General features: G+C 43.9%; 2 protein-coding genes across 9 annotated transcripts in view; one reads left to right on the top strand and one right to left on the bottom strand.

Annotated features, from left to right (window-relative positions):
* The first annotated feature begins 783 nt into the window (after positions 1-783).
* Positions 784-27,096, top strand: part of LOC116430398 (rho guanine nucleotide exchange factor 10) — a 69,468-nt gene continuing 43,155 nt past the window's right edge. Inside the window, exons 1-6 of one of the 6 annotated variants that reach the window (XM_031984470.2) lie at positions 785-1,838; positions 2,003-2,746; positions 10,301-10,464; positions 10,941-11,203; positions 12,905-13,192; positions 13,972-14,126. In XM_031984470.2, the coding sequence (XP_031840330.1) occupies positions 10,357-10,464; positions 10,941-11,203; positions 12,905-13,192; positions 13,972-14,126 (814 nt within the window). In that variant the 5' untranslated portion in view covers positions 785-1,838; positions 2,003-2,746; positions 10,301-10,356. Of the gene's footprint in view, positions 2,747-5,633; positions 5,653-6,018; positions 6,039-10,300; positions 10,465-10,940; positions 11,204-12,904; positions 13,193-13,971; positions 14,127-27,096 lie in introns of those variants that run through there. The other 5 variants (XM_031984469.2, XM_031984473.2, XM_031984472.2 and 2 more) reach the window with 5 other exon arrangements.
* Positions 16,398-25,864, bottom strand: LOC116430400 (uncharacterized). 3 transcript variants are annotated; one of them, XM_076369378.1, is made up of 5 exons: positions 25,688-25,851; positions 23,201-23,294; positions 19,528-19,630; positions 18,614-18,942; positions 16,398-17,984 (listed from the first exon to the last, which is right to left on the bottom strand). In XM_076369378.1, exons 1-5 carry the CDS (start codon positions 25,719-25,721, stop codon positions 17,600-17,602), a joined length of 945 nt encoding a protein of 314 aa, XP_076225493.1. In that variant the 5' UTR covers positions 25,722-25,851; the 3' UTR covers positions 16,398-17,599. The 3 variants fall into 3 exon arrangements, with proteins under 3 accessions (XP_076225493.1, XP_076225494.1, XP_031840341.1); XM_076369379.1 differs by lacking the exon at positions 25,688-25,851 and adding an exon at positions 25,438-25,664; XM_031984481.2 differs by lacking the exon at positions 23,201-23,294 and having other exon boundaries at positions 25,688-25,864.

Raw genomic sequence — 27,096 nt, 5'->3', positions numbered from 1 at the left:
CTATAGTAACTCGACTCATTCGTGGATCACCGGTAACCCCCATGGCATTCAACGAGTCGAGAAGAAAAATTTACCATATTCTCCACCAATATTTCATGGAATATATTACAAAAACCTTCTCCCAGCTAACCGCACAACAGTTATCGATATTCCTAACGAAAAGACAACCGAGAACTCTTCATTAGCAAAAAATGTCCAGCGTGAAATTACAGAAGAGCACTCTCCGTTCGCACACGTTCCCCCAAGTCCGGGGGGAACGAAAGTTTCGCAAACGACAGGGTAAAAAAAATCCGATGATTCTCTGTCGGCTAAGCAAACCGACGAAAATGCAGATCCGACGAGGGTCAAGTTCGGTTGCTCGACATCGACTTCCCCCTCCACCGTCTTCCACCTAGCTCCCAGCTCTTACCCTCTCCATCCCACCCACTTCAGTTCTCTTTGAACACCGTCTCTTTCTTTCTCCTCGAACCGCCTCGATCTCTTCTCCTTATTCTCTCTCCCCCTACTCCCTCTCTCGCTCCCTCACTCTCCCGCGAACACACTCGCGCTCGCGTGCGCGCGCGCGCGCGCGGGACAGGCCACTTTCAGCCTCTCATCGGAGGTCACAAGCGATGTCGAACAGAGCTAATAGTAAATACCGTCCCAACGACGGTGAAATTGCCCGAAATGACTGGCAAGGTCGAGGAGAAACGAGTAAGCGGGCAAGAAGGGAAGTACGTACAATAAATTTCCACCGGTACTCCTCTGATAGGGTTTTTCGTTGGTGAACGGTCATGGGGATCTGCGAGAGTGTATGGCGCTCGCGCGTTTGCCGGCTCTCTCGCTTGCTCGCCACTCGTACACCCGCCGACCATAAGTTAGCCTGTGTGTTCGTGATGGGTTCGGGTCCGGTGGTAACCGGACTACGACATTCATACACGAACGAGAGATCGTGCGTGACTGGTCGGTCGGTCGGTTTATAGCGGGGAGTGTCTGTCCATGGTTTATACGTGTGAGTGCTCCCTAACCTGCTCGTACGTATTGCTACGGTGACGTGTTAGTCGGGCGTGCACGTGCGCTACCGCGAACGCGTCTCTTTCCCTCTAGCGTCTATATACATGGTGTTTGTATGTGTGTGTTGTGTGTGCCACGCTCCCGAGCCAGGAGACAACGAAACAATGGAACGTCGTCTCGGAGGCGAGTAGCGAGGCGAGCGGGCGGATCGTACTTGCTTGGCTTGCTCATTCGTCTCGTCCCGTATACATCCCACTAAAAGCGTGCACGAACGGGCACCGCGGGATTTCTGAAGACGGTTTTCAGGCTCCCGGGCTCTTCGAGAGAACCGCTTGCTCGTGACTGCCCCCTGGCGTACTTGTTTCTCAGTAGAGGCCGGGCCGCGGCCAAGGAGCAACGCTTTGTGTGTTGGACTGGAAAAAGGGAGGCTCGGGGGAAGTCGGTGGATCCGCGACGAGTCGCCTCTCCTACACTTACGCATGGTCTCGTCGACACTTGTGACACCGTGTATTTTCCGATCTTCTGTTCGCACGTCGGTTCTCCTCGCGACTCGGGGAATAGTGTTAAGATCACGGACGATAATTCGCGATCGATACTGGATCGTCCGTACACGAAGTGCACCAACCCGGTAAGACGAATATTCACTGGATCGATTTTCCTGTGAAATCGATATCGCTTATCGATCCTCCCTGGACGACGAATCTCGTGAGACGCCGGTTCCAACGAACGTACAATCATCGGTCTTGTGCTTGTCACCGGTGACCAGGGACTGTCTAGTTTAACGCTGGAACTACCAGGCGGGTCGAAACGACCGATTCCTAACCGGTTTCGTCACGATTACGAAGGTACGAATTCTTTGGAGAATGATTAACGTTGATTTAGTAATGAACTGAAATATATGCCAATTGATATCTGAATAAATCCACGTTTGTAGTTTTCACGAAGAAACGTTGATAACTCGGTTCAAGTGCACGGTAGTTCTAGTGTTAACGAACACGTCGGCCCATAGAGTCTAAGGCCCACGAAACCAGGATAAACTAAGAATAGGATCGGCAGGACGGTACGGCAACAGGAGTGGGGAGTGGGGGTGGGTCGAAAGTGCCTAGGGCCTGTGAACGTCGTGATGCGGCCCTGCCGGTGGTCGGTTTTCCCGTGGATCGGGGGCCCGTTGAACGCGGAGTGATCCCATCGATCTCCGCGCGAATAAGTGAATCAAGTGTTACCGAAAGTGTCGTCTGTGGTTAAGAAATCCGTGCGCGGCCGACGCGCTTTCCTTCTCGGCCCGTGTGTCGTCGTACCCGCGGTCACTCTCGCTCCTTTTATCTCGCATTCCCTACGAATCGTCCTGTCCCTTTTCTCGCTTGCCGATCCACTCTCTTTCTCCTCGGCCATCTCTCTTTCTTCGCTTTTACCCAGTCTATACCCCTCTCCTTCTCTTTCTCTCGCTTTCTCTCCGTCCCTGTCTCTCCCTGTCTTGTTCTTCGCTCCGCTCCTCGGTCGACCGGTCTCTCAAAGGGGGCGTGCTTGGCCACATTCAACAATGAGCGAACGCAAAACTATCTAAGCACGAGGCGCGAACGAATGGTTCCTTGTGTTTTCTGGCTGTGTGTGGCCCGATCCGAGTTGTGTTTACGCCGCCGTGAAACGCGAGGCGCGACCCGTTTTTTCCGACGATTTCGAATGGATTTACAACGGCTCGCGACTTAACCGCAGAGGATCTTCCTGGTCTCGAGTGTACTGCGCAGAGTTCGAGGTAAGAGTACCGGTGGTTATTAACACTGGAACTACCAGAGGTCAAAATCATCCATTCCTGATCGCTTCTTTAACAATTACTAAAAACACAACAGATAACTCTCTCAGAAATTACTATATAAATTGATTCAGCAATAAACAAACTGAATTGTAAATCAATGGAAATCTCAATAGTAGCACTGTTGGAGTTTCCACAGAAAAATTTCAAGAAGTCAGTTTGACTGTTTGGTAGTTCTAGTATTAATTGCAATATTTCTTCATTGCGTGCGGTCCATGGCTTTCGGAACGCGAGATGTAATGTTTGTCAACCTTGGATAAAGTTAAATTATTTCAACGACAACCGTTTGTGTCCAATACCGGTTTTCAATATTAGATTTGTTTGTTATCTCGATTATACGTGTTATGACTGATGTTTAACCCTAGATTAGACAAATAGTTTGGTCAGCGTGCCTAACGGATCGATGGAATATTTCACTAGACTCGATGAGGTTAATTCAACAGGTTCCCGATCCCGATCGAGGAATTTCCCACTTGTAGGAAATTTTCATATAATTTCGTCTGGTCGAATTTCCCAATCCGTCGTGTACAGTCTCGTTTCTCCGTGCTGGCTTTGATTCATAATCGCCGAGTCAATAGGTATCGCGTTCCCATTTCGAAATACCATCGCCTCGTGCGATAGATCGTGAGAAAAGTTACCGGCATGACCGTAGCTATCCATCGCGGGAAGGAAAGAGATCGATGTGTCCTGGACGATAGGCAGACACCGCGGAGACTGTAATCGTTCGATTTGTTTTTTTTCCCTTCTTTCTCATGCGTACCCCGTGTTCCTCGCGTCTCCGCCGCTTCTCGAAATAATCCGGCAAAATAATTGGCTGAATAGAGGCGAATAATTGAGCGGCGGGAGCACGTGCTTTGAAAGTCAGTCCCACCAAATTGGACACGCTTCTTCGACTCCTACGGGCTCTCCCGGCTCCCTTTTCCGCTTGAATCGTGAGATGAAACGGAATAAAGGCGGCGTAAAAGCTTAAGAGGCTGCCCCACAGCGGGATTAGAGAGGCGTGTGCTCCTCCATGGTTCGCGTTCGCGGTAAGTCGTTACGCGCGGGGTCTCCAATGGTGTATTTTCGGTGTGTCGCGGTTGGCGGAGGGAATCAACATCATCGGGCGGCCCTTATTCTTCCTATCGTTTAGGCAGTCGTTGGAGCCCGGCCAAAAATACCCGGCGTCCGTCGAAAATATGTGTATATTCGTGGCTCGAGACAGGACATACCGGAAACGATATTTCAGTTCGAGGAACCTCGTGTTTTCGATCGCGGCGGGCGGCGCACGACTTTGTAGTCCGCCCTAGGGATATTGACATGGCTACGAATGATCACGTTGCTTGAAACGTGATGAAACGAAAATTAACCACCTATGGGCCGAATTCTCGTTGGTGACTATGAGAAAATGTATATAGTACATTAATGAATATTAATGTATGAATACAAATTAACAATGTATTCGATGGTTTTAATGATTTTATTAAAACGAATGCATCTTGTAAGTTTGAAACTAGGATGACGTTGAACGTTAAGTCTGCGTGTATAAAAGTTAATTCATTAGTTAATTTCATTTATTATTTTGCGGTAAGAAATTTAAACAATTTAACCTAGTATATTGACGCGTGATTTCAAATTCACATGGGTCTATGGGGGTTAATATGTACATTTCTTTTCGTCGAAAATTATATAATTTTTCGTATCGTGTTTACTGTCATGCAGTATTTTCATTTGTACCTAAACGGTCGATGTATATATCGATCGATCGGTATATTTTCCCAAAAGTCGTCTGGAATTTTCGTTAACATGGTCGCTATCAACGTCACATATTTGACAGCAGTGTTGTATTTTACATAAAGAAAATTAAATTATTCCTATAAATATTGTTATTTAACACTAGAACTACCGAGCATTTAATACAATTAATATGTAATCCCTATAAAAATTGTAACAAATCATTTTCAGTTTCTTCAGACATTCATTATAGTATTGAGATAATACTATTTATTTTCAAGATCGTTTCGAATATCCAATGCTTTTAAGATATCAATAATTACAAATTAAAAAGATTGAAGCATTTTGACTGGTACGATAATTCTAGTGTTAAAGTTATAAGCTACATTATGTTTGGGCACTCATTGACTCGTTCCATTTTCATTTCTTCAATATTTTGTTTAGATGATTTACCGGATTGAATAAAATATTACAATTAAGGAGGTCCTCGCCAAAATAAACGCTGGTAGTGAACGTGTTAGTTTGAACGCGCTGTTGGTAAACGTTCTCTCTTGGGAAATGTTAAAATTAAATTCAAGTTGAAGGTTACGGTCTCGTTCCGACGCCGTCGATAGTTTTCCCAGTCAGTTAATTATCGCAGGTATTTAATTTTAAATCGCACGGCGTTGCAGGAAATTGCTTGTAAACAAGCGATCCGTTGGATTATCAAGACCGATGATATCGTGTCCACGTGGAGTTCTCGTTTAAATAGCTCTATTCTTCGGTTTTCCCTCGCGCTACTCGAGTAAACATCGCGTGTAAACTAACGGCAGCTGGAACCCCACGGAATATTGAATGAAATTGTTGATGCTTTCCGGCCCCGATATCATCATCGAGTGCCGGGCGAACGCGAATCACCGTAAACGTTATCGGAAATATTTACAAATTCAGATTCGATCGTTGGAGATCACCGTGGCGAGTTTTCGCTGGAACGAACCTCTCTTGCCAAACACTGGGGAACGCCGTTACGAGTCGTCAAACGTCGCGAGACGGGCTTACGGACTACGTAATTTAAGTAAATTGTTCATCAAGTTGAACGACACGAGACGGAAGCGGTGAATTCCTTCGTGAAACTGTATTACCCACTTCAAAGTTTCGTACGTGTTTCGTGACGCCACTTTTCCCACTGTTGCGACGAAACTTGTTAAAAATTATCGAAAGTCTGACGCAATCGGTGAACAGACCGCGTTAGTTAAAACATGTTAGTGTCGTTAGAACATTTGAGTGGAAAACTCGAATGTCGTGTCGAACCATTTATAACTGAAGTTAATTAGTATTGGAAACAACTTTTATAAAAAGATATACTTGTATTTAGTTCGATGAAGATTAGGTTCCATTAGTGACATTCATTAGTTTATGCTTCGTTACGCGTTCAGTCGTCCATGCTAATTTTTTCAAGGACTAGATTTCAACGGGAACGCTCGACCATCCGAAACAATTTCTCCCCTCCCTCTTGTTGCTCAATCCTCGAGTACATAAGTAGGTATGCACAAATATTGCAGTTGTTACTTTTAGTGCGATATAGGAAAATGAAAATCGGTCAATAGGCTATCACGTCTGTTATTCCGTGGATGAAGTAACAAACGTTGTTATGTACAAATATTATAGACGACACATTTGTTCCTGTAACGTCAGAAATTTCATTAAAGCAAATATGGCGACAGATGTAACGGAAAATTTGATGTTTAAATTTCAACGAATAACATTTGATGAACAAATGCTACAGTGCAAGTTAGCTAAATATTCGTTCCGTCACTTTTTTGTTGTTCATGATTATAACAAAATCTGTGTAGTACAAAATTAATAAATATCCACATACCAATACGAATTAACAATGTATTCAACAGTTTCAATAATTTCATCAAACGAATATATTTTGTAACTTTCAAGTTATGTTAACTGATTACTGAATTTTATTCATCACTTCGAGTGCAAAATGAAATAAATCGACAAGATGCCAATATACTGATATGTGACTTCAAAATTGAAGTTGAAGTTGAAGTTGAACTTTGTATAATGCCTCGGTACGTGAAATATTGGAATAAAATAGCTTTGTTTCTCGATGTACTTGTGATTTCTGTTCATGTTGGTTTCAGAGAATATCGTCTGTCTCGTCAAAAAATGTTAGATATATCTAGTGAAAAACTTCCGAGAGCAAAGGGTTGATTTATGACACCCTCGAGTGTCCATCGTTTTGCCTTCCTGTCGGGCGGTGACGAAAGCTAGGCAGCCGTCAAGTTACTGTCCGAGAAATGTTTAGTTTCGCGTTCGCTCGCGCGCGATCAGATACGATTCACAACTTTCAAAGGTGTTACACAATTTCCAAATTCCACGCGGTCTTTGAGATTCTTGTCCCTATCTATCGCTTGGATCAAATTTTTCTTCATTGCACGAAATTCCGTACGTACATTACGAAACAACTGGTACAAGGATCACTTGTGAGGCTAACCTACTTGTGACCAATCGGTTTTTGTTCACAATGTGTGCTATAATGTAAATATTAACCCTTTGCACTCGAGAGGTGACTCTCGCCACTTGATTTCATATAGTGAAACTATAAAATTTATAGATATTTAACATTATAGTACGTATAATGCATGAATTTGAGAAATGTTGAAACAAAATAGCTTATCTCATCAGAATATGTGAAAATATTTCTAATTCCTCAATGGAAATATTCAACATTTTCTGACGAGATACAGGTCATATTGTTTGAAACTAATTTAACGATAGTTCATAGATAAATTAAGCAACAGAGGTGTTTTATTTAAATATTTCACGTAGCAATGCAAACTTTAATTTGAAATATTAAATATTCAACTTCATAGTTTTGCTGTATCGAATCATGTGGTGACTGAGAGTCACCTCTCGAGTGCAAAGGGTTAAATATGATCGAGCCTCGAGTATTTTAACCCCTTGCCCTATGATTTCTTCCTCAACTGTGATACAACCACATCACCATTGAATGTTTATTGGAAAAAGAGAAAACTTGTAGGTATATTCTATGCCTGTGTTTGTTCTAAGGTATAGTAATCAATAACACAGGAATAATATTTAATTAGAATTCAAAAGAACTGATTAACATTTGTATTACGTTAGACTGTATTTGGAATCTTCACGAGTCTGACACGATATTATAAGGCAAGGAGTTAATATAAAAATCAGTGTAACATCTTCACCCGTTGGTAAATTTGAAACCTTCACATTAGTCGCAGATTTCTAATTTTCTCTATTCAAAAGCCATTCGTATCAGTTGCACGACTTTACTCAGTAACTAAATTCAGTAACTTTATATCAGTTACTCGACGATTTCTCATTTTTCCTATTTAATGAGCTAAGAACACTATTCTTGCTAGAAATCGTTTCAGGCTCGGAGATCGAGCTTGCATCCCGTGTTCCTCTTGCAGTGCGCGCGCGCGCGCGCGCGTAATCGCCGCTCGATGCCGGTAATTTCGATCGGCGTGCTCGATCGGAAAAGAATTATGACTACGGCCGAATCACTTTAGCCAGTAATTGACTGCATTAACGTTACGTGGGCAGGTGAAGATAGACACCGGTCGTTTATCATGTGAGGCCCGGTCCGGCTTGTCTCTGCCGACTGCGCATTCCCATGCCTCCTACACGGGACGAACTTGAGTCTCGTTTCCGTGGATGCAGCCTCGTTACGGTTCCCGGTGGTTTTTACGTGACCCGGGGTCAATATCGTCGCCGACGACCCCGTTTCGTTTATTGGTGCGTCGGTCTGGCTCGATTTTTTCCTCGGCCACTAAAAGTGGGTTACTCTTTGGCGTCCTGTGTCACGTGCACGTGACTTCTCAGGGGTTCACGAGTTGACACATCTCTTTCCGAGTCGTCTAATGGTTAATAGTAATTACCTATTTATTTGAATTTTTCTCCAATCTAGAAAACATTTGCCTATAACCCTTCGAGGAATTCAACTTCGAAAGAGTAAATTAAAAACTATAGAATGTAATGTTTGGTATTTGCTTATCGAGTTATATTCGTTTCATACTTTTATTGTTATTATTTTTATGGTAGATGTTAATTGGCTAACGGATTTTCATGGGGAATTTAAGCGTGGATCGAGCCGTACCATCGATCATCCAAGTGGACATTCGGATTCGTTTAGCGAACGAAGGAATGCGGGTTATCGCAGTTTCTGTCGATGAACGGCAGCTAATTTCCATTGTTATCGGCGCGACACGCGAAGAGAAGAGACATAAACGCGAACAACACGACGTTTATCTTGTTAGCCGGATCTCATACCCGGCCCGTGGATTATTACACGTCGCTGAGCGTATACGGTGTTCGCGAATTATACGCCGCGCTTTGAATCTCAATCGCGTCCCACACCTGCGATGTTTTTTCCCCACGGCGACCTGGAACACAATGATCCTATCTCACGTTCGCGTGGACTTCGCCGTTTTCCTCTTTAATTTCGCCCTCGTCCGTGAAAAACTTCCGCTTTCGACGCGATCGCCATTGACGTTCTTGCGCGTCGACGCGCCGCCCCTTTCCTTTCATTTTTCCATGTCATTTCCCTTTTCGTCTGCTCTTTTTCTTGTTCTATTTACTATTTTCTAATTATCATTCCCAGTCGTCTAGAAGATTTGCAAGTGATCAAAGCTGCGATCCGAAATCCTTAATTACAGACGACGGTCTATTAAAATTTACACGAACCCGTCGGTCAAAGACAGCATTCGTGTTGCTCGGAGCTTCTGCAAACACCGTGAATCCTTTGATTTCATTTTCTTGTAAAACAGTCTACCATTACTGTCGTCTTGTTCGCGTTAACCGGTAAACTCATAATGTGCAACTGGTTTGTCAACCTATAATCAAGGTTAATATAGAAAGTAAACGTGAGATGCTGCTTTCCACGGAAGTCCATTACAAATTTCCAGTTGATGGTTCACGAACACGTGGTACTCGTGTTCGAGTGAAGTGTTTGAGTAAATATTGACAAGTAAACAATTCAAGTAACAAATAGTCGATTACGCGATGAAGATAGAATGACTTTTTTAAGATAGAAATACTCTTCTCGACGTTTTTACGCTTTTCGATCTGTTCCCTTCGATTCGGAGCCCCTATTCTTCGAATTGGTTTTGCTGCTCTGTAACGATTTATCGAAATTGTCGTCGGTCTTCTGGTCTCTCGTCGAAGATTCCTCGTCGCAGCACTGAGTCCCGACTCTTTTATTTGCGGTAAGTGATAAATTGTTCTGCGGGGACAGACCGTTCGGTCGCGAGGCGTTCTAATGATACCTTTCCCGTTAAAAATCGCGTTGACCGCTTCGCCGGAGATCAAAGCCGCGCTACACGCCCGGCTATACGCGTCGGTGAGATTCTTTTGAAAGGAAGATCGTATTCGACCTCGATCGTAACGCTTTTCCCTGGAATTACGGGATCATTAGCTCTGTATATTGTTGCCTTGCCCCAGCTACCGTCTAACACCGACACAAATAAACATATCCATTTAATCGTGAGAAAATGTCAGCTCTTTGAAGTAAGAGGTTTGCACGCATGTTAACCGGTTGCGATTCGAAATGATCTTGGTTCTCTATTTCGAAGCAGTAACTTAATGGAGTTTTAACGTGGCTCTCGAATAATTGATTTAAAAATATTTGGTGGACACTGAAATTGGACTTCACACGCGAGATAGTTATAACATTAAGAAAATACGCAATTAATAGGAACTTCTCACGGCACTGGTCGTTTACCGTAAACATTTTTCTTATCCTTTTCGCAGAGGATTGGAGAAACAATGAGAAAGAAGCGCATCGTTGGATAGCAGAACGATGCATCATGGCCTCGTCTTTAGGAGGACCAGGAATGGCGTCAGGTGTTCCGACACCGCGAAGAGTCAACCTGGAGTTTCCACCCCCTCCGCCTTATCCACCACCTCACAGTCAGGTATAAACTACATAAACTTCACCTTACTCCTGCTTGATCAATTCTTTATTTTTAGTTTTAGTCATTTGTTCGTTAGTTGCATTGAAATATATCTAGAGATTCTATTAACCCTTTGCGGAAGAAGATTATTTAAAAGATACGAAACTTAAGGTAGATCCTGCCGAATTACGCATCGAATGCTTAAACAATAGAGAAAAAAGAAACAATTTACTGATCTTTTGCTGTTTCAGTAATTAAATAATTTCTTTGAAACCTTGTATTACAAACATGAAAATTTGACCTCGGCAGTGTCGACATTCGCCCGCAAAGGGTTAATCCTTTTGCAGTCGAATTCTGCCGTAATGGGGACTTCGAGGTTTCATATCTGAAACCGAGAACTGCAAATGTATAATTTAATTATTCAAACAACGAGAGTGCTTAATTTTAATAATGTCCGTAGAAATTGAATTAATATGTATGCCTCTTGTGTTTGGTAGATGCCATGCGCGGGGCTGGACCCTGCATCGGTCGCGTCGGCCATGGCGAGCTCGTCTCACCAGCATCCCCTGCAGGATTATTCGTACGCTTACTACAACCCGGGTCCGAGCCGATTGCACGGTACATATCCGGCGGAAGTTGGCCTGGGCTGTGTCCAGCCGCAACAACAGCAACCGCTGCGCCCGGAACCGTTCAAGAGGCACACGTACATGACCCGATACGGGACGGAGGAGAACATCTACGAGGAGATCTCGGAGATAAAGTAAGGAACAGATGGAAATTGTTCGGTGGAAATATAAATTATCATGATCATCGTCTTAATACTGGGCTCATGGACATTTATTGTACATTTTATCATATCGTTCCTGGAAATAGACGTTCGCTCATCTAGATCTTAAAAACTAGAGCTTTCAAAAAGGATTAGAATACGTTCTCCTATAACTGCACCAAAAACTGACACAAACATTCAGCAAGCAATGTCTACGATATTTAATGTCAAATCGACGGGATCCTTAACTCTTTGCACTCGAGAGGCGACTCTCAGTCGCCATTTGATTCGATGGACCAAACTTCTAAAGTTCCACAAAATATTAAGCCCCGCGTAATCTATAAATATGGGAAATATTGAAATAATTTTATTTCTTAACGCATGTGTATTCTCTCGTTCAGTTCGTTTCGAAGAATGTCGTCTATAATTTATTGGAAGATGAATATTTCCCTTTATTATTTAACCCTTCGCACTGGAAAAGTGATTCTCAGTCACCGCTCGATTCGACGCGGCAAGATTATAATATTTAGTATTAAACTTCATCTATATCTCATCACGAAACGTGTCCAGTAAATATTTCTATAGAATATTTCTGATAAGAAGATCGAGTCCAAAGAATTAAGACCCCCACACACGTTGGAACACGTAGCGGGTTTCTAGGACGCCTAGGATTCGACTGCTAGGATTCACGAAAGCTGCATCAACATTTCGCTTCCACGGTATCGCCTCATCTCAATTCTCCATTACAGCAACAACTCCTAATGTCAATTCATGAATGTCAAACTGCATTTGCAACATGCATCATGCTACCTGCATACCTCTCTGCATACCCCGCGACATGTTTGAACGCGTGTAGTATGTATGCTTCACAATCAGCTAGCCCGCGGAATTACGGTATCATTCGGCCTAAACGGTTGATGAATACGCGGCGGGCCGTTCACTGTGCGCGAAGTGAACTTCACCGACTCGGTCGTCCGAACGTGGTTGCGCTTTAAGTGGACGCAACGAGCGCCGGAGTGTACTACCCGGCCGCTTGGCCCGATTCGCGACGCCGGCCACCGGATGCCCGGCGACGGTGATTAAGCCGCGGACAATAAGAAAACAACGGCCGCGGATTGTCCGCCGCGGCGGCGCACTCGCAGGTCTGGGCAACCTAAGTCATTCATCGGGACAAGATAAATACCCATTCAAATTGACTCCGATTCACTGGTAAATTATTATGCGACGCTTCTGCTGCCGACCGACCGAGAGGCCCGTTGCCGTCTTGTTGCTCTCTCCCGTGTCAATGGCGGCCGTGAATAGCGAGCGTAACCCTCCTTAGATCGTCGGGCCATTTAAACGAGCGTTTAGCATAATCGAGCACGAGTTTTTGATTATCTTTCTCGATAGCCCTTTTTATTGCCGCTGAAGAATCGGAGGAATGTATTTTGTAAATATATAAATTAAATAGACGTATAACGAATACGAATTTAGTTTAATTATCTGGACTGTTTGGTCGTCAAGGCAATTCGATTTTCCGGACTACCCTGATCCCGGTTGGTTCGGATGGTCGACAGCTCTACTGTAATTGAAATAGTAATTCAGAACGGGATCGATTGGCAACATTTACATATACTGAGCCATTGGGTTTCCTGGCCAGCGTCGAACCGATCGGTTACATCGGCAATGAATGTGTTAATCGTTTCGATTCATTAGCAGACAATGTCACCGAGCGCTGCACGGATCGAGGAGGTCCCTGGTGGCGGAGGAGGTTCGTCGTGTCCAGTCGCGGCACCGTCGTGTGCTCGGGGAATTGAACCTGAGCGTGGAGGCGATGCTGATGCCGACCGTGGCCGATAACAACAACGAGGACGAGCCGCAGGATCAACGGGAAGCGTCCACCGAGGAGCTGTTATCTTCGGTCAGTCCCACCGACGACCTCCTTTCGCCTGTCGGCTGTGACATGGACAGTGGCTTCAGCGGAAGCTCCAGTGCAAGTTACAGGTTCAGAAACAAATAATACACACAGTATACCTTCGGCTTCCAATCACCTGCGAAAAGTATCCGATCGTTTCGCCGATTGAATTGAGAAAATTCGTCCTCGATGCGAAATTATAAGGATGCGTCTTATGTAAATTAAGGCAATATTAATGTATAGTGAAATAATAATATATTGCCGTTAATAAGTAATTACTGATATATATATATATTTACGTATACGTAAAATATATAATAATATATAATAGTATATTTCCAGCTCTTACATGGTGCTTCTCGCAAATTTCGATCGGAAACTTTTCGCTAGGCCAGCGAAGCTTCTCTCTAATCCTTTTTCTAAGGTGACTGGCGTAACACATCTCTGTCTATAATTTTTAGCCGTTCAAGCGTTGCGAAGTACACCGGTGCTAGGAAATAAGAATATCTACATTTGTAGCAATCAATTAAGTAATTAAAGATATTATGATTTTTACAAGTGCTTCGATTATCGTCGCTTGAAAACGTTCCGCATTTTTAGCATACATCGGGGGCGAACTGTTCAGCAATCAAACGGTTAATAACTGATTTTAATTTACTGTTCAAATGATCCTTGCCGGCTGTAACAGCCTCTGTTACGCGGCGAGCGGCAAGAAATTATTGGATCGTTCCTGTACCGTTGTGTTTATCGATTCAGCGTACCAATTGTACGACCGTAAACCTGGCCGTAGGGAGCGGGAGAATAAGAGGGAGAGAGAGGGGGAGAGAGAGAGAGAAAGAGATGAAGTAACCGATTGCTATTTGCTTAGGTCGGGACTGGGATCCTTGAGGCGAGGAATGGGCAAAACCAGCACGCCTGAATTAGCCGGCGGTCAGCGTAAAACGAAGGCCGCCATGATCTGGAAAAAGGGTTGGAAAGGTTGGAAAAAACTGCATTCTTTCGGCAGCAACAGCAACAAGACCGGTGAGTCATATTCTCCTGAATCGTTTCGTTTGCGTTTCGCCGGTACTTCTAACGAATCTCCTCCTGGCTATGGTTAACGAGGAACTCCGTCTGCCGTGGACTGTATTCATTACAGTTATCCATTGAAACGAAAAACTTAATGCAGCTCGCGAACGAGTTGAATAAATGTTTACTTTCTCTATTAACAACTCCGATAATAATTACACTTCGTTAATGCCGAAGCGAAGCCGCTATTAAATTTAGCCGTACTTTATAGTTGACCGCGTTCCGTGTGCTCGTATTTTCAGCGTACGAATGCATAAAACTCCGCAGGACGACGATAAAAGGAATCAAAAATAAAACACCGACGATCGAGAACGACATCGTTGAATCTGTTATTTCCACGAACGATGAAATTCGCTTCGTAGAATGATTGAAATAACCAATATAATTCGAGGCCAACGTGAACTGGCCACGAATATTCATTTCTGACGAACGATGAGACGCTGACCATGGTGGAAAACAGCGGCGTACGTGTAACCGTTGGGATTGGTTCGAACGTCGAGCCTGTCCCGACGCAGAAAACCGCAAAGGGTTAATTGCGGCCGCGGGTCCGCGACTTCGTTGAAAATTCTTGTTGCGCGACCCGTGACTCGCGTGCCGGGACTATCAAGCGACGGGGACGGGGACAGAGGTGCCGCTCCTTTTCCGCAAGCGTTTTGTTTCGCGAGGCATGCGAACGCTTGACACCCCCTTCGCTCGCCGCGGATACCTCGGCTGAATATCTAAGCGAGACAACACGGCGTACAACGCTCGGAAACACTTGAGACTCCTCGATAGACGTATTCCCTTCGATTCGATGTTACCATCATTATCGTCCGTTTACCTTTTGAACATGAATGTCGGCATTTTGGAGAACCGAACTCGCGTATCTGAGATACAAAGTTAGCAACGTATAATTTCATTCAAATAACGAGTGATTGATACGTAGCTCCCTCCTTCGTTAGCGTGCAGGAGTTCAAGGTATAATTTGCTGCCTCTGTTGAAGGTTTCGAATATCTTAAAAATCCTCGAAGGATTCACTCTCTGGTACTTCGTCCGGGCAGACCGTTCAATCTTATTCCAGTCTCTACTTGTTGCAACAATATTTACTAGAATTATTTATAATATGATTATGTCACATGAAAGTAGAAATTCGGTGCTTCTCAAACGCTCTTGAACCTGATTGGAATATGAAAATGATTAGAGTATTAAACTATAATTGAAGCAGCTTGGTGCAACATTTCTGTAGTAACTTCTCCGGTGGAATGTCGTCGTATCTGATTTTTCTTAGAAAAGTGACATTTTTACGTGTTTTCTATATACTGAGGCACCCAGAATTCCGTTTGTGCTAAATATACTGTTAGCAAAGAAGATTCAATTCTTGAGCTACAAATTGTACACATCCAGTCGAGTACCAGGTGGACTGTCGCGGACGGGGTTTCGTACACGTAATCGTGATCGATCTCGGGACACGTAGCGTACGAATCATCGGGGGCCACCTTTTGTCCGTCCAGAGCGCGGCCTCTTGTCGCGCTTAACTGCACAAGTATGCGCGCCAGGCCTTTCTTTCATGGGAACACTGGCCCGTCGTATGACGCAAGCGTTTGGCCCCGCGAGCGAGCGCGCGCGCACAAGCGAACGAACGAACGAACGAACGAACGAACGATCGTGTGCATTCGGCGCGCACGAGCAAGAGTTAATTATTGGTACTTGGAACGGGTCAGCCGCGGGGTCACTCGGTGGTGGAGCAGATGCGGGACCACGTGCACACGCCCTCTTCCCCCTCTTCTCGACCGCAATCCCTCTTTCTGATTTTCATCTCGTTACCCTCTTTCTCCGTTACTCGTTGGAAATTCACTTTGTCCCGCGAATCATCGTTCATTATCGGGTTACTGTTAACTCTTCGCGGTCGTGTTTTCTGCATTGCGGTCGTACCAGTCGAAATTAGTTTCCTGAACACATCGTTGATCGCGATCTATTGTCTAACGAATAAGATAATACATAGAATAAGATGAATAGCGTGATACTTCATTGGCTAAATAACAATGGCAGAACTGCCTTGCAGGGAATATTCTAAATTCTGCTGGAAAGAGTTAAGTTCCAATTCTATAGGGTATTCGAAGGTATTTGGAATTTGAAGGGTAAATGGTAGATACTCTGTTTAATAGAAGGAAGGTTCTAGTAAACGTCGATTGACGAATGAATGTTTTCAGTAATTAGATCTCGGCGGATAAAGATTGAATCTCGAGAAACGAAAATAACGTAATATTTATTGTAAAGGTACAATTCAGAAAAACGATAATTGGGTTTGCGCCAAATTGACTTTGTGCAGGGGCATAAGTCTTTCGCGTTTGATTTATTTGCCAGGTTGTCGGGTGTTTAGCGAAGTGTCTTGTTTTTACTGTCGCTCGCGCGCGGTAGAGATTGTAAACGAAGAATCGTGGGCAGATGTTCTGAAAAGGGCAGTCCTCTCGGTCGGCCATATGGTTTCCGGGATCCCGTCGAGATTCACAATCCAGGCCTACCCTAATCCTGAGACTTCGGTTTAAAAACCCCTGCGCGCGTCGAAACATGCTGCGATCGGTACAAGTAATAGGTTTAAGCTTTTTTTTTCACTTTGTGCTACTTTGCAATGTGTATCGTGAAACCTTGGAAGGCTGAAACCCATCACTTGTAGCCGTATGTCCGCCATACCACTTGAACCGATCCCGGACAGTGCTGGTTTTCAAAGAATTTCAAACTCGTTGAACATTAATTACCGGTACAATCATCGAATAACAATAAGGACAATGATTTTGCACGTAACATCCGTGAGACCTTAAATTCGAGACGAGTACGACAAAATTACAATCCTCGGACTCGAATGCCCTTGGACTCGCAAGCATTTCCTCCCGTACGTTTCGAGATTACAAACGAGATCGAATAATAAGACTATAAATAACGAAGTTCCCTCGTAGTTCGAGTTATTCCAAAATTCGTCCAAACAACGCATGTCGCATTCGGCGCTCCAAGAACATACATCAGACAGATTCTAATAGCTTCGGTATATCGTTCTTCTCAGTTCTTCATTTTACAATTACAATACGAAATTCTTAAAATATATCGTAAATCGCGTCTCAAGACAGTCGAAGACGTAAACATTTATTAAAATATATCCTCAAGAAATTCTCTGTAACGTTACATTATAAGCGACCCCAGCATTCATCCTCCGCTATTCTAAACTTAGGTACTTAACAAATAACAGAAAACAACGTCGAAAGTTTAACATCGCATCCGACTCGACGCCAATGGAGTGGCTTAGAAAGTAAGTACTTAAAGCTACGCGACCCGGTCGTGCATCGATCGATCAATTAAATTCGCGCGCGTTTCGTCCCTTTTTTTTTTATCCGTTCCCTCCCGAAAAGAAGTCGTCCCGTTGCGAGCCGTTTTCTCAAGCGTATAATTCAACAGCGTCATAATTTATTGGCGATTGTTTCGACCGCGTGCATCACACGGATCATGATGGATCTATTCTCCTCGTCCCGTCGTTTAATGTACTCGAAGATCTGCTCGATACGGCGATCGGTCCGTGACTCGTGATCATCCCGATGATACGGGGCTTGCGTTCGCCTCGACTTTCTCGGCCTTTCCTCATCCTCGTTACGCGGCTCGGCCAGCCGGCCCTTGTCTCTGGTGGAATCGACCGCGTCGTTTCCTCGTACCCTCGACAAGTCCTTGGAACAGTCCGCCTCCGACGTAACTTTCTTGATCGTGAGCTCCGTGGCACGTGGTAGCCGCGGGATGCTCGACGCGGCGCTAGGCTCGCGCTTCCTTCGGCCCTGATTTTTGCCGGTTTGCCTGCGAACAGAACGTGTCTCGCTGCATGACCGACATCTCGTCAACAGTAATCAATAACAGTATCAAAATAAATGAAAAATATAGTGCTCCAAGTGAACGATACGATGGAAGGAAGGTGGATCGTCGCGCAAGAAACTTTGGCGACCGGTTTATCTAGATCGAGATTATTCAGATTCATTGATGCATAGAAAAGCTTCACAATCTTTACCAAACTTAAACAATCCATTTGAGTGAGAACTCAAGGATACGAGACTGAGATCTTTGAATCCTCTAAATCTAGAATTCTATGGATTCAGTTATCTAATTGTAAGCTCGATGTAAGACTTAAGACTTTTAAGGATTCCTAGGTCTCTAGCCCAGGTTTTTGACCCTTTGCACTCGAGAGGTGACTCGCAGTCACCATTTGATTTTATATAACAAAATTACAAAGTGTTATATATAATATTAAGTTTTGTATAGTGCATCAATATGCGAAATATTTATACAAAATAGCTTCGTTCCTTAATTGACGTATGTTTTCTCATTAGTTCGTTTCGAATAGCGTCGCCTTTCATCGGAAAGTGTCGAATGTTTCTAATGAAAAGCTTCCGACTGCAAAGGATTAATTTCTGTAACAATGATTTTCGAACCTGGCAGCCTCGTTCGCCGGTATTCTCTCGATCTCGATCGAGCATCCATCGCCGCCGAATGTCCTTATCCCGGGTTCAGGTTGGAAGTTGTTTCCTCGGCGTTCGGTTTCCGGATTGGGTTCGAGTGGCGTCGCGTCCATCGAGGAGGAAGTGGGCTCTTCCGGTGTCACGGATACGCAGAGGAATTCGTGGGGATCGATGTACTCGTCGTGGCTCGGCGTTCCCCGGTCGCCGTGCCCTCCGCCCAGGAGCTCGTCGATCGCGCTGTAAAACGGCCAGGATACGTCGTCCGCCTTGTTCCTGTCTCCGTGTACCGGGTTCCTCAGTTCCTTCAACAGATCGCTGTGGCAGATGCATAGTAACAGGACAGAGCTGAAGGCGAGTCTCCATGCCCGACGCGCGTTCCTCGCGTGCCTCGCGTTTTCGATTCTACTTTAACACATTCGAGACGGACGGCTGGTGTAGTCAGCAGCAGTGAATCCTGTGGGCGCTTTGGGTGCCACGGTATTGCTTTGGAAACTACAGTATCGTCTTAAACTAAGATATCAGGATTCGGTCGCTTCGCGAACCACACTTCGAGTCCGTTCCGAACGCGTTAACCCCTTCAACGCTGAACCCTTTCCACGGAGCAAAGAAAAACGGTGTTAGTTTCAACGGTGAAAGAAAAAGAAACGAAATTTTCCAGAGAAACTCCTGAACGACCGCGATTCTCGTCCCATGAGAATATCTGCTCCCTCGAGGGTAGGAAATAGGGTGTACGGGGGAACGCCTATCGCACGGTGAAACGGGGGAGGCGCGTTTATTATCCTTCCCGTAGGAGGGAACACAAACGGAAGACGGGTCAAAGCAAACTAACGCGCGGGCAGATAATCGAGCAATCGCGACGGTAATAAAAGGCATCTGGCGCGTCTCACTTTGTACTGCTGCAACAGGTTTGACCATTTCTTCTTCAGCACCGTGTAGTGCACGTTAGCCATTACGGTGGGAAACTCCTGTCGCATCTCGCGCAGTATGTACCTGCGAAAATGAAAGAGGAAACCGTCGAATAATAGAAAACAAGATATACGGGTGTCGGCGGCGCATAAATCATCGGTCGTTTAACGTCCCTCGGATAGCGAAATAAGAACGGATTGATCCGGCGGGATTGCGTCGCGCAACGAAACGGAACGTCGCGAATATTCGTTAATTCTTTACCACCGTGGAGGGAACACGCGGATCTTAATGCATATCGTAAATAATAATAATAATAATGATAATAATAACTGCGAGACACCGAGCATCTAACGACTTTCCTCGAATCGGTACTGCCTGGAACCACGACCATTATGGTATATTTTTTTTCTTCTTTGAGTTGATTATAACATCGGTACATTATAATTTCATTGAAATAATGTTCATGAATTTGACGAATCGCGTTTGTAGAGAGTATAAGGAATATCATTCGCGATTGGCCAATAGTTTCGCGGAGAACCGCCATGGTAGTTGTCACGTGGCATGTTCAGTGGTGCTCAAAGGTGTCGAGTGTCTGAATTCACGCGTTTCTTCGGTTTGAAAGGAAGATTTTTAAAAAAGGCTAATACAGGATGCTTCTTTTTGAAATTTCGATTAGTTTCGTTTATCGACGTTGTAATTGATTAGAAGAAATTCGAATAAATCTTTATCGTGCAATCGACGATTACAAAAGTTGATTTCTAATCGCGTCAACCGTTATATTTCTATCATTCTTACTGGTAAAATGTGTGATAATGAATAATAAATGTGAAAGTGTTTTTGCTTCTCTGCGAAGTAGGTTGAATTCGCATCGTTCACGCGCGACTCTTCTGAAATTCCGCGAATCGGCGCGTTACGGTTCCGAGAAACGAACACTGGGGACACTGTTCCCCGGTTCGGAATCAAATCGAACCATTGTTTTGCTCGTATCAGGCGTTCCACGCGATAACAAATCAACCGAAAAGGAATAAAGTCGATGTACGTGTGTAGAAACGGGTGGCGAGATGCTATTCCCGGGAACGTTTCCGTTTCCGTTCGCTATCGTCGTCGACACATCTGAATCAAAACTTTGTTACTGTCATTCGAAAACTGGTAACATTAATGGGAACACGGCTCGATTTTATCGTGCCGGTATATTATACAATAATACGTAATACGTACAATGATTCAAACATAATAATCGAGACAATTACCAATTTTCAAAACTCTGACGAGAGCGTCGAGAAATACTTGACGTCGGCCTTGACCAACCTTGACTATTAAATTCGTTAGAATGTAGGCTACATTCCGACACTGTATACAGTTGAGCTTGAGAAATAGTTGGTAACCTTGAATTCCTCTTGCCATTCTCGTTCAAAGGAAAAGCGTTCTTTAGGCTTCGTAAAATTTACTAATAATCAATGTTTGTTCGTTGAGAATATATTCGAGGAATATTTTGCATAGTTCTTAGTAATAGTCGATTGATTGATTATTGTTAATCAATAATCATCAATCTGTCTGCTGGATTCCTTGTTCAAGATACTTCGAAAGATATCGATATAAATCTCAAGAATTTGCACATGTTTTTATGAAAATGGCGGCGGGGAATGTAAAAACGTCGGCTTTAAGTACTTAACGCTCGATTCATTCGGTGCCCTTACATTGTTGTCCGCGGTTCTTTCGCGGCCGGTCGAGCGTGAAAACGACCGGCACCGGTATCTCGTCGATAAACGGTCGCCCGCGACTCTTGAGTGGTTAATCGATATTTAATATCGAGTTTTTCCCACGAACGGGCACGCGCAAACTTCACCTCCGTCAATTATTTCGTGTTCATACCCCGCGATTTTCATGCGCACCGTTCCTAATCTTTATTAGTCGCCATAACATTGTTTACTCGGCACGTTCGTTGTCAGGCAAACGTGAAATTCCACGGCCACGTGAGCGTGGCGTAATAATGAAATTGGTGAAACCATTGGTTCCAGAAATTACTGAACATTTTAATTCTTAGCTATCGCAGACGTGTTCAATCTTATACAAATTATTGTAAAAACTCTTGCAAGCTACCGTTCGTCGTATTTATTTATTTATTCCAGTAACGAAGCAACAGATCTCAATTAAACGGTACATGGCATAAGATCAGAAACCGTGAAAGGAAGAAGATATGAATGATGGGAATTTAGAACGATCTGAAACGTTTCATAGGAGTTAATGATAACGTAGTACCACTTTCAGTGAAACGTTACTATGAATCAAACACGCTCAGTCTTTGTCGAATTTAATTTACCCTAACCGAACGCGGGAGTAATTACTCGGCACCTGGTGCGTTAAACAGTATGCTCTGATAAATATATAAATATTTATAACGAAGGTACGCGTTACTTGAACGCTCTTCAAGCGAGTGCATAAAACAAACGAATTAAAGTTCTATGATTTAGCGGACACAGCGTTAAAAATCCTGTCTGTTTCAATTGTAATTTTTAATTTTATTAGTCTGCTTTCATTGAACCTCTAATTATTTTGCAATTCATCTCTTTAATCAGTACGGAAAGGATTGTCTGACTTCGTAGATCATAGTGACTAACTCCTCTTTCTTAATGTTCTGAAACGTCGGTGCTAAAACTGTTCATTGCTTCCTTGTTTACGAAATTTCATCGAATTCTTCTAATTTTCGTGTGCTAACTAAATCGATTCGGCAAACGAACATTTTTCTCCCGATCATCGCGCTCGGCCCGTTAATAATAGTGATCCGCGTGGTCCCTATATTCCGATGTCCCGTGCTATTTTCGTTCGTCGCGGGGATCCATTGGCAATAGTCGCCTTTTCGGTTTCACGCACCGCTGCAAACCCGCCCGAGGCGATCGTTCGGCTTTCTTGCGGCTGTTAAACCCCAATAAGGAAGTAAAACGTGACGGAACATGAAACGGAGCTGCGATTGCATTTAAAACGCACGAAAAACGATCGCCGAGATTCATACTTCCTGATTTTTTTTTTTTCTTTTGTTCCGTAAAACCGGGAACGGACGAACCTTTTCTTTGAGATTTTTACACGACACAAAGAGCTGTGCCTGTAAATAATCTGATCATGGCTTGGTAACGAAAACACATTTTGCACTAACATACAAAACTATTTGGTTTACAAAACATTTTAAGCAATATCGATAGATCTACAGATAATAGGATTACTTCTTAAAGAATAGCAATAGGACAAAATTTCAGAAATATTTCAAACATCCCGCGAGAATATTTTGTACGTTGAATTTATTAAAAAATGATTGCACGCCGCGAATACAATCATAAATTTCTTTCGTATGAATTCAATTCAACTTCTACTAAATTTGAGTAAAAGGTATCAATCGGTATAGTCGAGGAATGAAAATACAAATAATACTAATGCTACTAATACTACTACTATTGCTAATAATAACAACAACAACAACAACAATTATAATAATGATAATAAGAGAGGCATAAATCAGAAGGAAATCAATCTTCGTCGAAGGTAAAGCGTTTCGTCCAAGAATACTTGGAATTCCTTTTCGAGGTCGACTCGGACCTCGACAGAGTCACCGGTCCGTAAAACTACAGGCGACGCGTCGCGTTCATGCGTGTGTATACTCACTTCCAGCCTGCCTGTGCAGAATATTTGCGGCCGGTGAAGATCTCTCCATTTTCCTTTCTCAACTGAATGAACCGGCAGGTGAGATTCTCGGTCCCTGTGAACATCGGTAGACAGAAAAAAAAAAAGAAAAAGGAGAAGATGGGGATAGTGGGAGTCAGAGTCCGCTGCATGACTCGTGATTATTATCACGTGTAGTCACGGTTGCGATTCCTCTATTAGACGGTTATTACGTCGCCGACGGAATGTCGGTGTCGCCGCGGGGTACCGACGGAGAGAAGGAGACCTGGTCACCGACAAGATGGCAGGAGGCATAACAGTTTGGACACGCGCGATTTAAACCCGCCGCCTTGTAACGCCGAGACGGTTTTGTTGCAAAAAATTTGCATTCTGTTAATATGAATGTTAGATTGATTTTTAATTTCAAGAAAATAATTGCTCTTGCCTTATTCGCAAATGAGCGATATGATAATGTTGATGCTAAAAATGATAGTATCGTCATATTAACGACAATAATAATAAAATAATAAATGTGAATGTTGTTCACTTCATTTCCGCTTGAGAAGGATAATATTTTTACAAGGAACATGTGATTCCTTTTTTTCTTTGGACTTATTTGCAAATGAGTAATATGATAATGTTGATGTTAAAAATGTTAGTATCGTCATATTAACGACAATAACGACAATAATAATAAAGTAATAAATGTGAGTGTTCATTTACTTAATTTCAGCAGGAGAAAAATAATATTTTCACAATGAACATACGATTCCTTTTTTCTGTTGGAAAAAGAAATTATAAGGCGAAGGTTTCATGCCGCGGGAACACGTGGACACTGAGGAACGCTATACGACATTCTATCACTGTGTTTTCTTCGAACTGTTCTCGCGTGCGTCGCGGGCAACTTTCGTAAGAACGATCCGCACTTAATAAATAAACGTGTTGAACCCGTAAACACGTTTAAATGACATTTGTAGCGTGTACAGTTGATCGCAAAAAGTCTGCGCGCGTTGGACATTTGAAATTTGATATCCGCGCGCGGACTTCTGTGGCGGATTGTACTTAAGTGTTGGACGTCTCGCTAGAAGGTTAAGGACGGAAAACGATACTCAACGATGCTGCATACACGAGCCAATGAAGTTTCAAAAAGCGTTCGAATTTTCAGCCTACGAAGGTGGTTACGTTAACTTTAAAACTCCGTGTAAATTAGATGCTAATTACATTCCTGGTAATTAGTCGACTGTCAGTCAATGAATTGCTTAAAAAATGTAGCCGCTTACTTGTATGCACACCCTGAAAGCCTGTAATTAATTTTAACATGAGAAAGGAATGATCAATGCGACTTTTTTATTACAAGAAACAATCCGACTACCAGTTTGTAAGAGATACTCGGTACGTAGTCTCATAAAGACACCGAAGCTAAAAGAAAATGCCAATTGAAACGGAAAAGAAATTTTCAAAAATCAAGGTCAACGATAACCGTTATTCCAAAAATAAAATCCTGCGCAATTGTTCGATGCATCCCGACCTCGGCGTTCGGGTAATTGAACGCTAAAGGATTCCTAAGTTTCTAAAATCCTCTCTGCAAGAGAAAGTCGCGAGACGTAACAAGCAGATGTCTCTACATGGAAACTTTCATTCCGACAGTTCGCGATGCTATGCATTCAATGCCGGTCCCGGAATGAAAACTTCTACAATGCAGCCTGCATACTTCAGCCACTATGTGCATCACGCTGTGCAACGTAACGTCAAGCGGAATACAAAAGTACACTGCCTCGCGTGTCACGAAACGCCAATTACGATGCAGCAAATAAAATGTCACCGACGAAGCGATCGCAATAATTTCCAGAGAAAAGCAACGACGAAAAATAAAAGAACCCGGTTGCGAGCGAGCGTCACAAACATTATTGTCCACCGTATATATCCATGCCCCGCGACAGTACGTTTCGAAATTACAAGGTACAGTGAATCGTCGCCTTTAATAACCGGCCCGCGACAACTTAATGCTACCACCGTGTATTTAAACAGAAATCCCAGTAATTCGATAATGGCGGCTGCGCTCGGATTCAAAAGGACGAACCACGGGAACGGGCCGTGTGAATCGGGAAACAAGATGGCAAAGTTTAAGCCGCCCGGTGCGAAACAAGCGTAACGAAGATGACGCAAGGGGACAGACGGTTCGCGCACTTGCGTACCGCGGTGTATCTACGTAGCAAAATGGGCAACCGTGACTGACGTACATGAAGTACACGCGGCGCGATCGAAACGGAAACCACAATATCTACGCGCGAACCACGGTCCACCAGTCACTGATTCAGGTCCCTCTCCCGACGAAAAACTGTCCGTCGAAAATCAACGCAAGAGAGAGAGAGAGAGTGAGAGAGAGAAGAGAGAAGAGAGAAGAGAGGAAAAAAAGAAATCGCGTCGCGTACACGCACGTGTCCTGTCCCCGAACACGGTTCCTCCCTTCGTGCAAGCCGTGCAACTCACATCGAAATTTGGTCTGCTGTGAAGTCTGCGTCATGATGCTGACCGTCGTCCCATGCGAGTTTACCGGGCGCGCGGAGGCTCGCGTGAAAACTTCTCATAGTCGAGATTCTGATGCGTACTAAAATGTAGACCTGGTTTCAGTCCTCGGCGAGGAACTAGAGGGGAGTATTATACGTGGAACGGCAGTCAGCTACCGCCGCCGGTGGAAGCTGCAAACATAGATCTGTTTTGGTGGGGACGCGATACTTAGGCGGTATATACCGCGCGTGGAGGAGGTTCGGCCGCGGACGAGGCGTATAACCGGCCCGCTGTTTGGCCGCCTGCCAAGGCAAGAAAGGAAAACAAACCGCGTCGCCATCTCCCATTAGAGCTACACAACAGCAGCTCTCTTTTTCCTGTTGCTCAGCCAACCCGTTCCTCTCTCATCCAGCCCGATTCACTGTCTTATCGACCACTGGGGTAAGATTCTTTGCCCGAGCAGTATCGATATCATCATTGATTGCCAATCAGTATAGGCGAGCCACGTGGACCTGGTATAAATGACATGCATTTTGATTAGTTTAATACTTTCGTAGGTATCTCGAATGCAAATGAACTGCACAGTGTGTACCTCTTTTAATAGACCGTTAGAATATCATGGAGCAACGCAACGCGTGTTGCGCAGTGTTGCCAAGATCGAAGGGATTTTCCGTAAATACAATTGACTCCTAGCCTTGGCCATCTGCCGCTTTGGCAACGCGATCCGCTCGACGTATTTCGAACTTGGCCGAAACTTTTATTCCTGCTAGATGGCTCGTCCGCGTGTCGTTTCGTAACGCGCCGATCTGAAACGATGGGGCTATGTTTTCAGGATGCGGGGCTGTTCTCTTTTACGGAAGGCAGCTTTATTTTATGAAATGTTCGCACATTCGCCGGTCGCGCGATGCTCGCTTCGGATTTTTTTACGGACGTTCTGCGCTCTCAGCGCATACGTGCACTTCCGAATCGCGTCGTGTTTCAGCCACTCGAGCGTTCTTTTGTGTGTCAACATTTCGTCCGCGTTCGGTCTCTTTGTGGCACGGGTTATCACTGATATAACATTCCCGCTACGCGTTTCCTTACGAACATTAACCCTTTGCACTCGAAAATTGTTTCGCTAGAAATTACTCATTCTCTAATGAAATACCAATGACATGTTTTATAATTAATATTGTTATAAACAATATAGAAATTAAGGGATAGAATTATTCTATTTTAACGTTTCATGGATAATTACGTTAAATGAAATTTAATATTGAACATCTAACTTTGTATTTGTTCTGTATCAAACAAAACAACGACTGTGAGTCGCCTCTCGAGTGCAAAGGGTTAACACTAGGACTACCGAACAGTCAAACTAACTTTTTGACATTTTGCTATGGAAACTCCAA

This window comes from Nomia melanderi, chromosome 7 (assembly GCF_051020985.1).
Source record: "Nomia melanderi isolate GNS246 chromosome 7, iyNomMela1, whole genome shotgun sequence".
Lineage (NCBI taxonomy): Eukaryota > Metazoa > Arthropoda > Insecta > Hymenoptera > Halictidae > Nomia > Nomia melanderi.
This window is presented reverse-complemented; position numbering and strand designations above follow the sequence as displayed.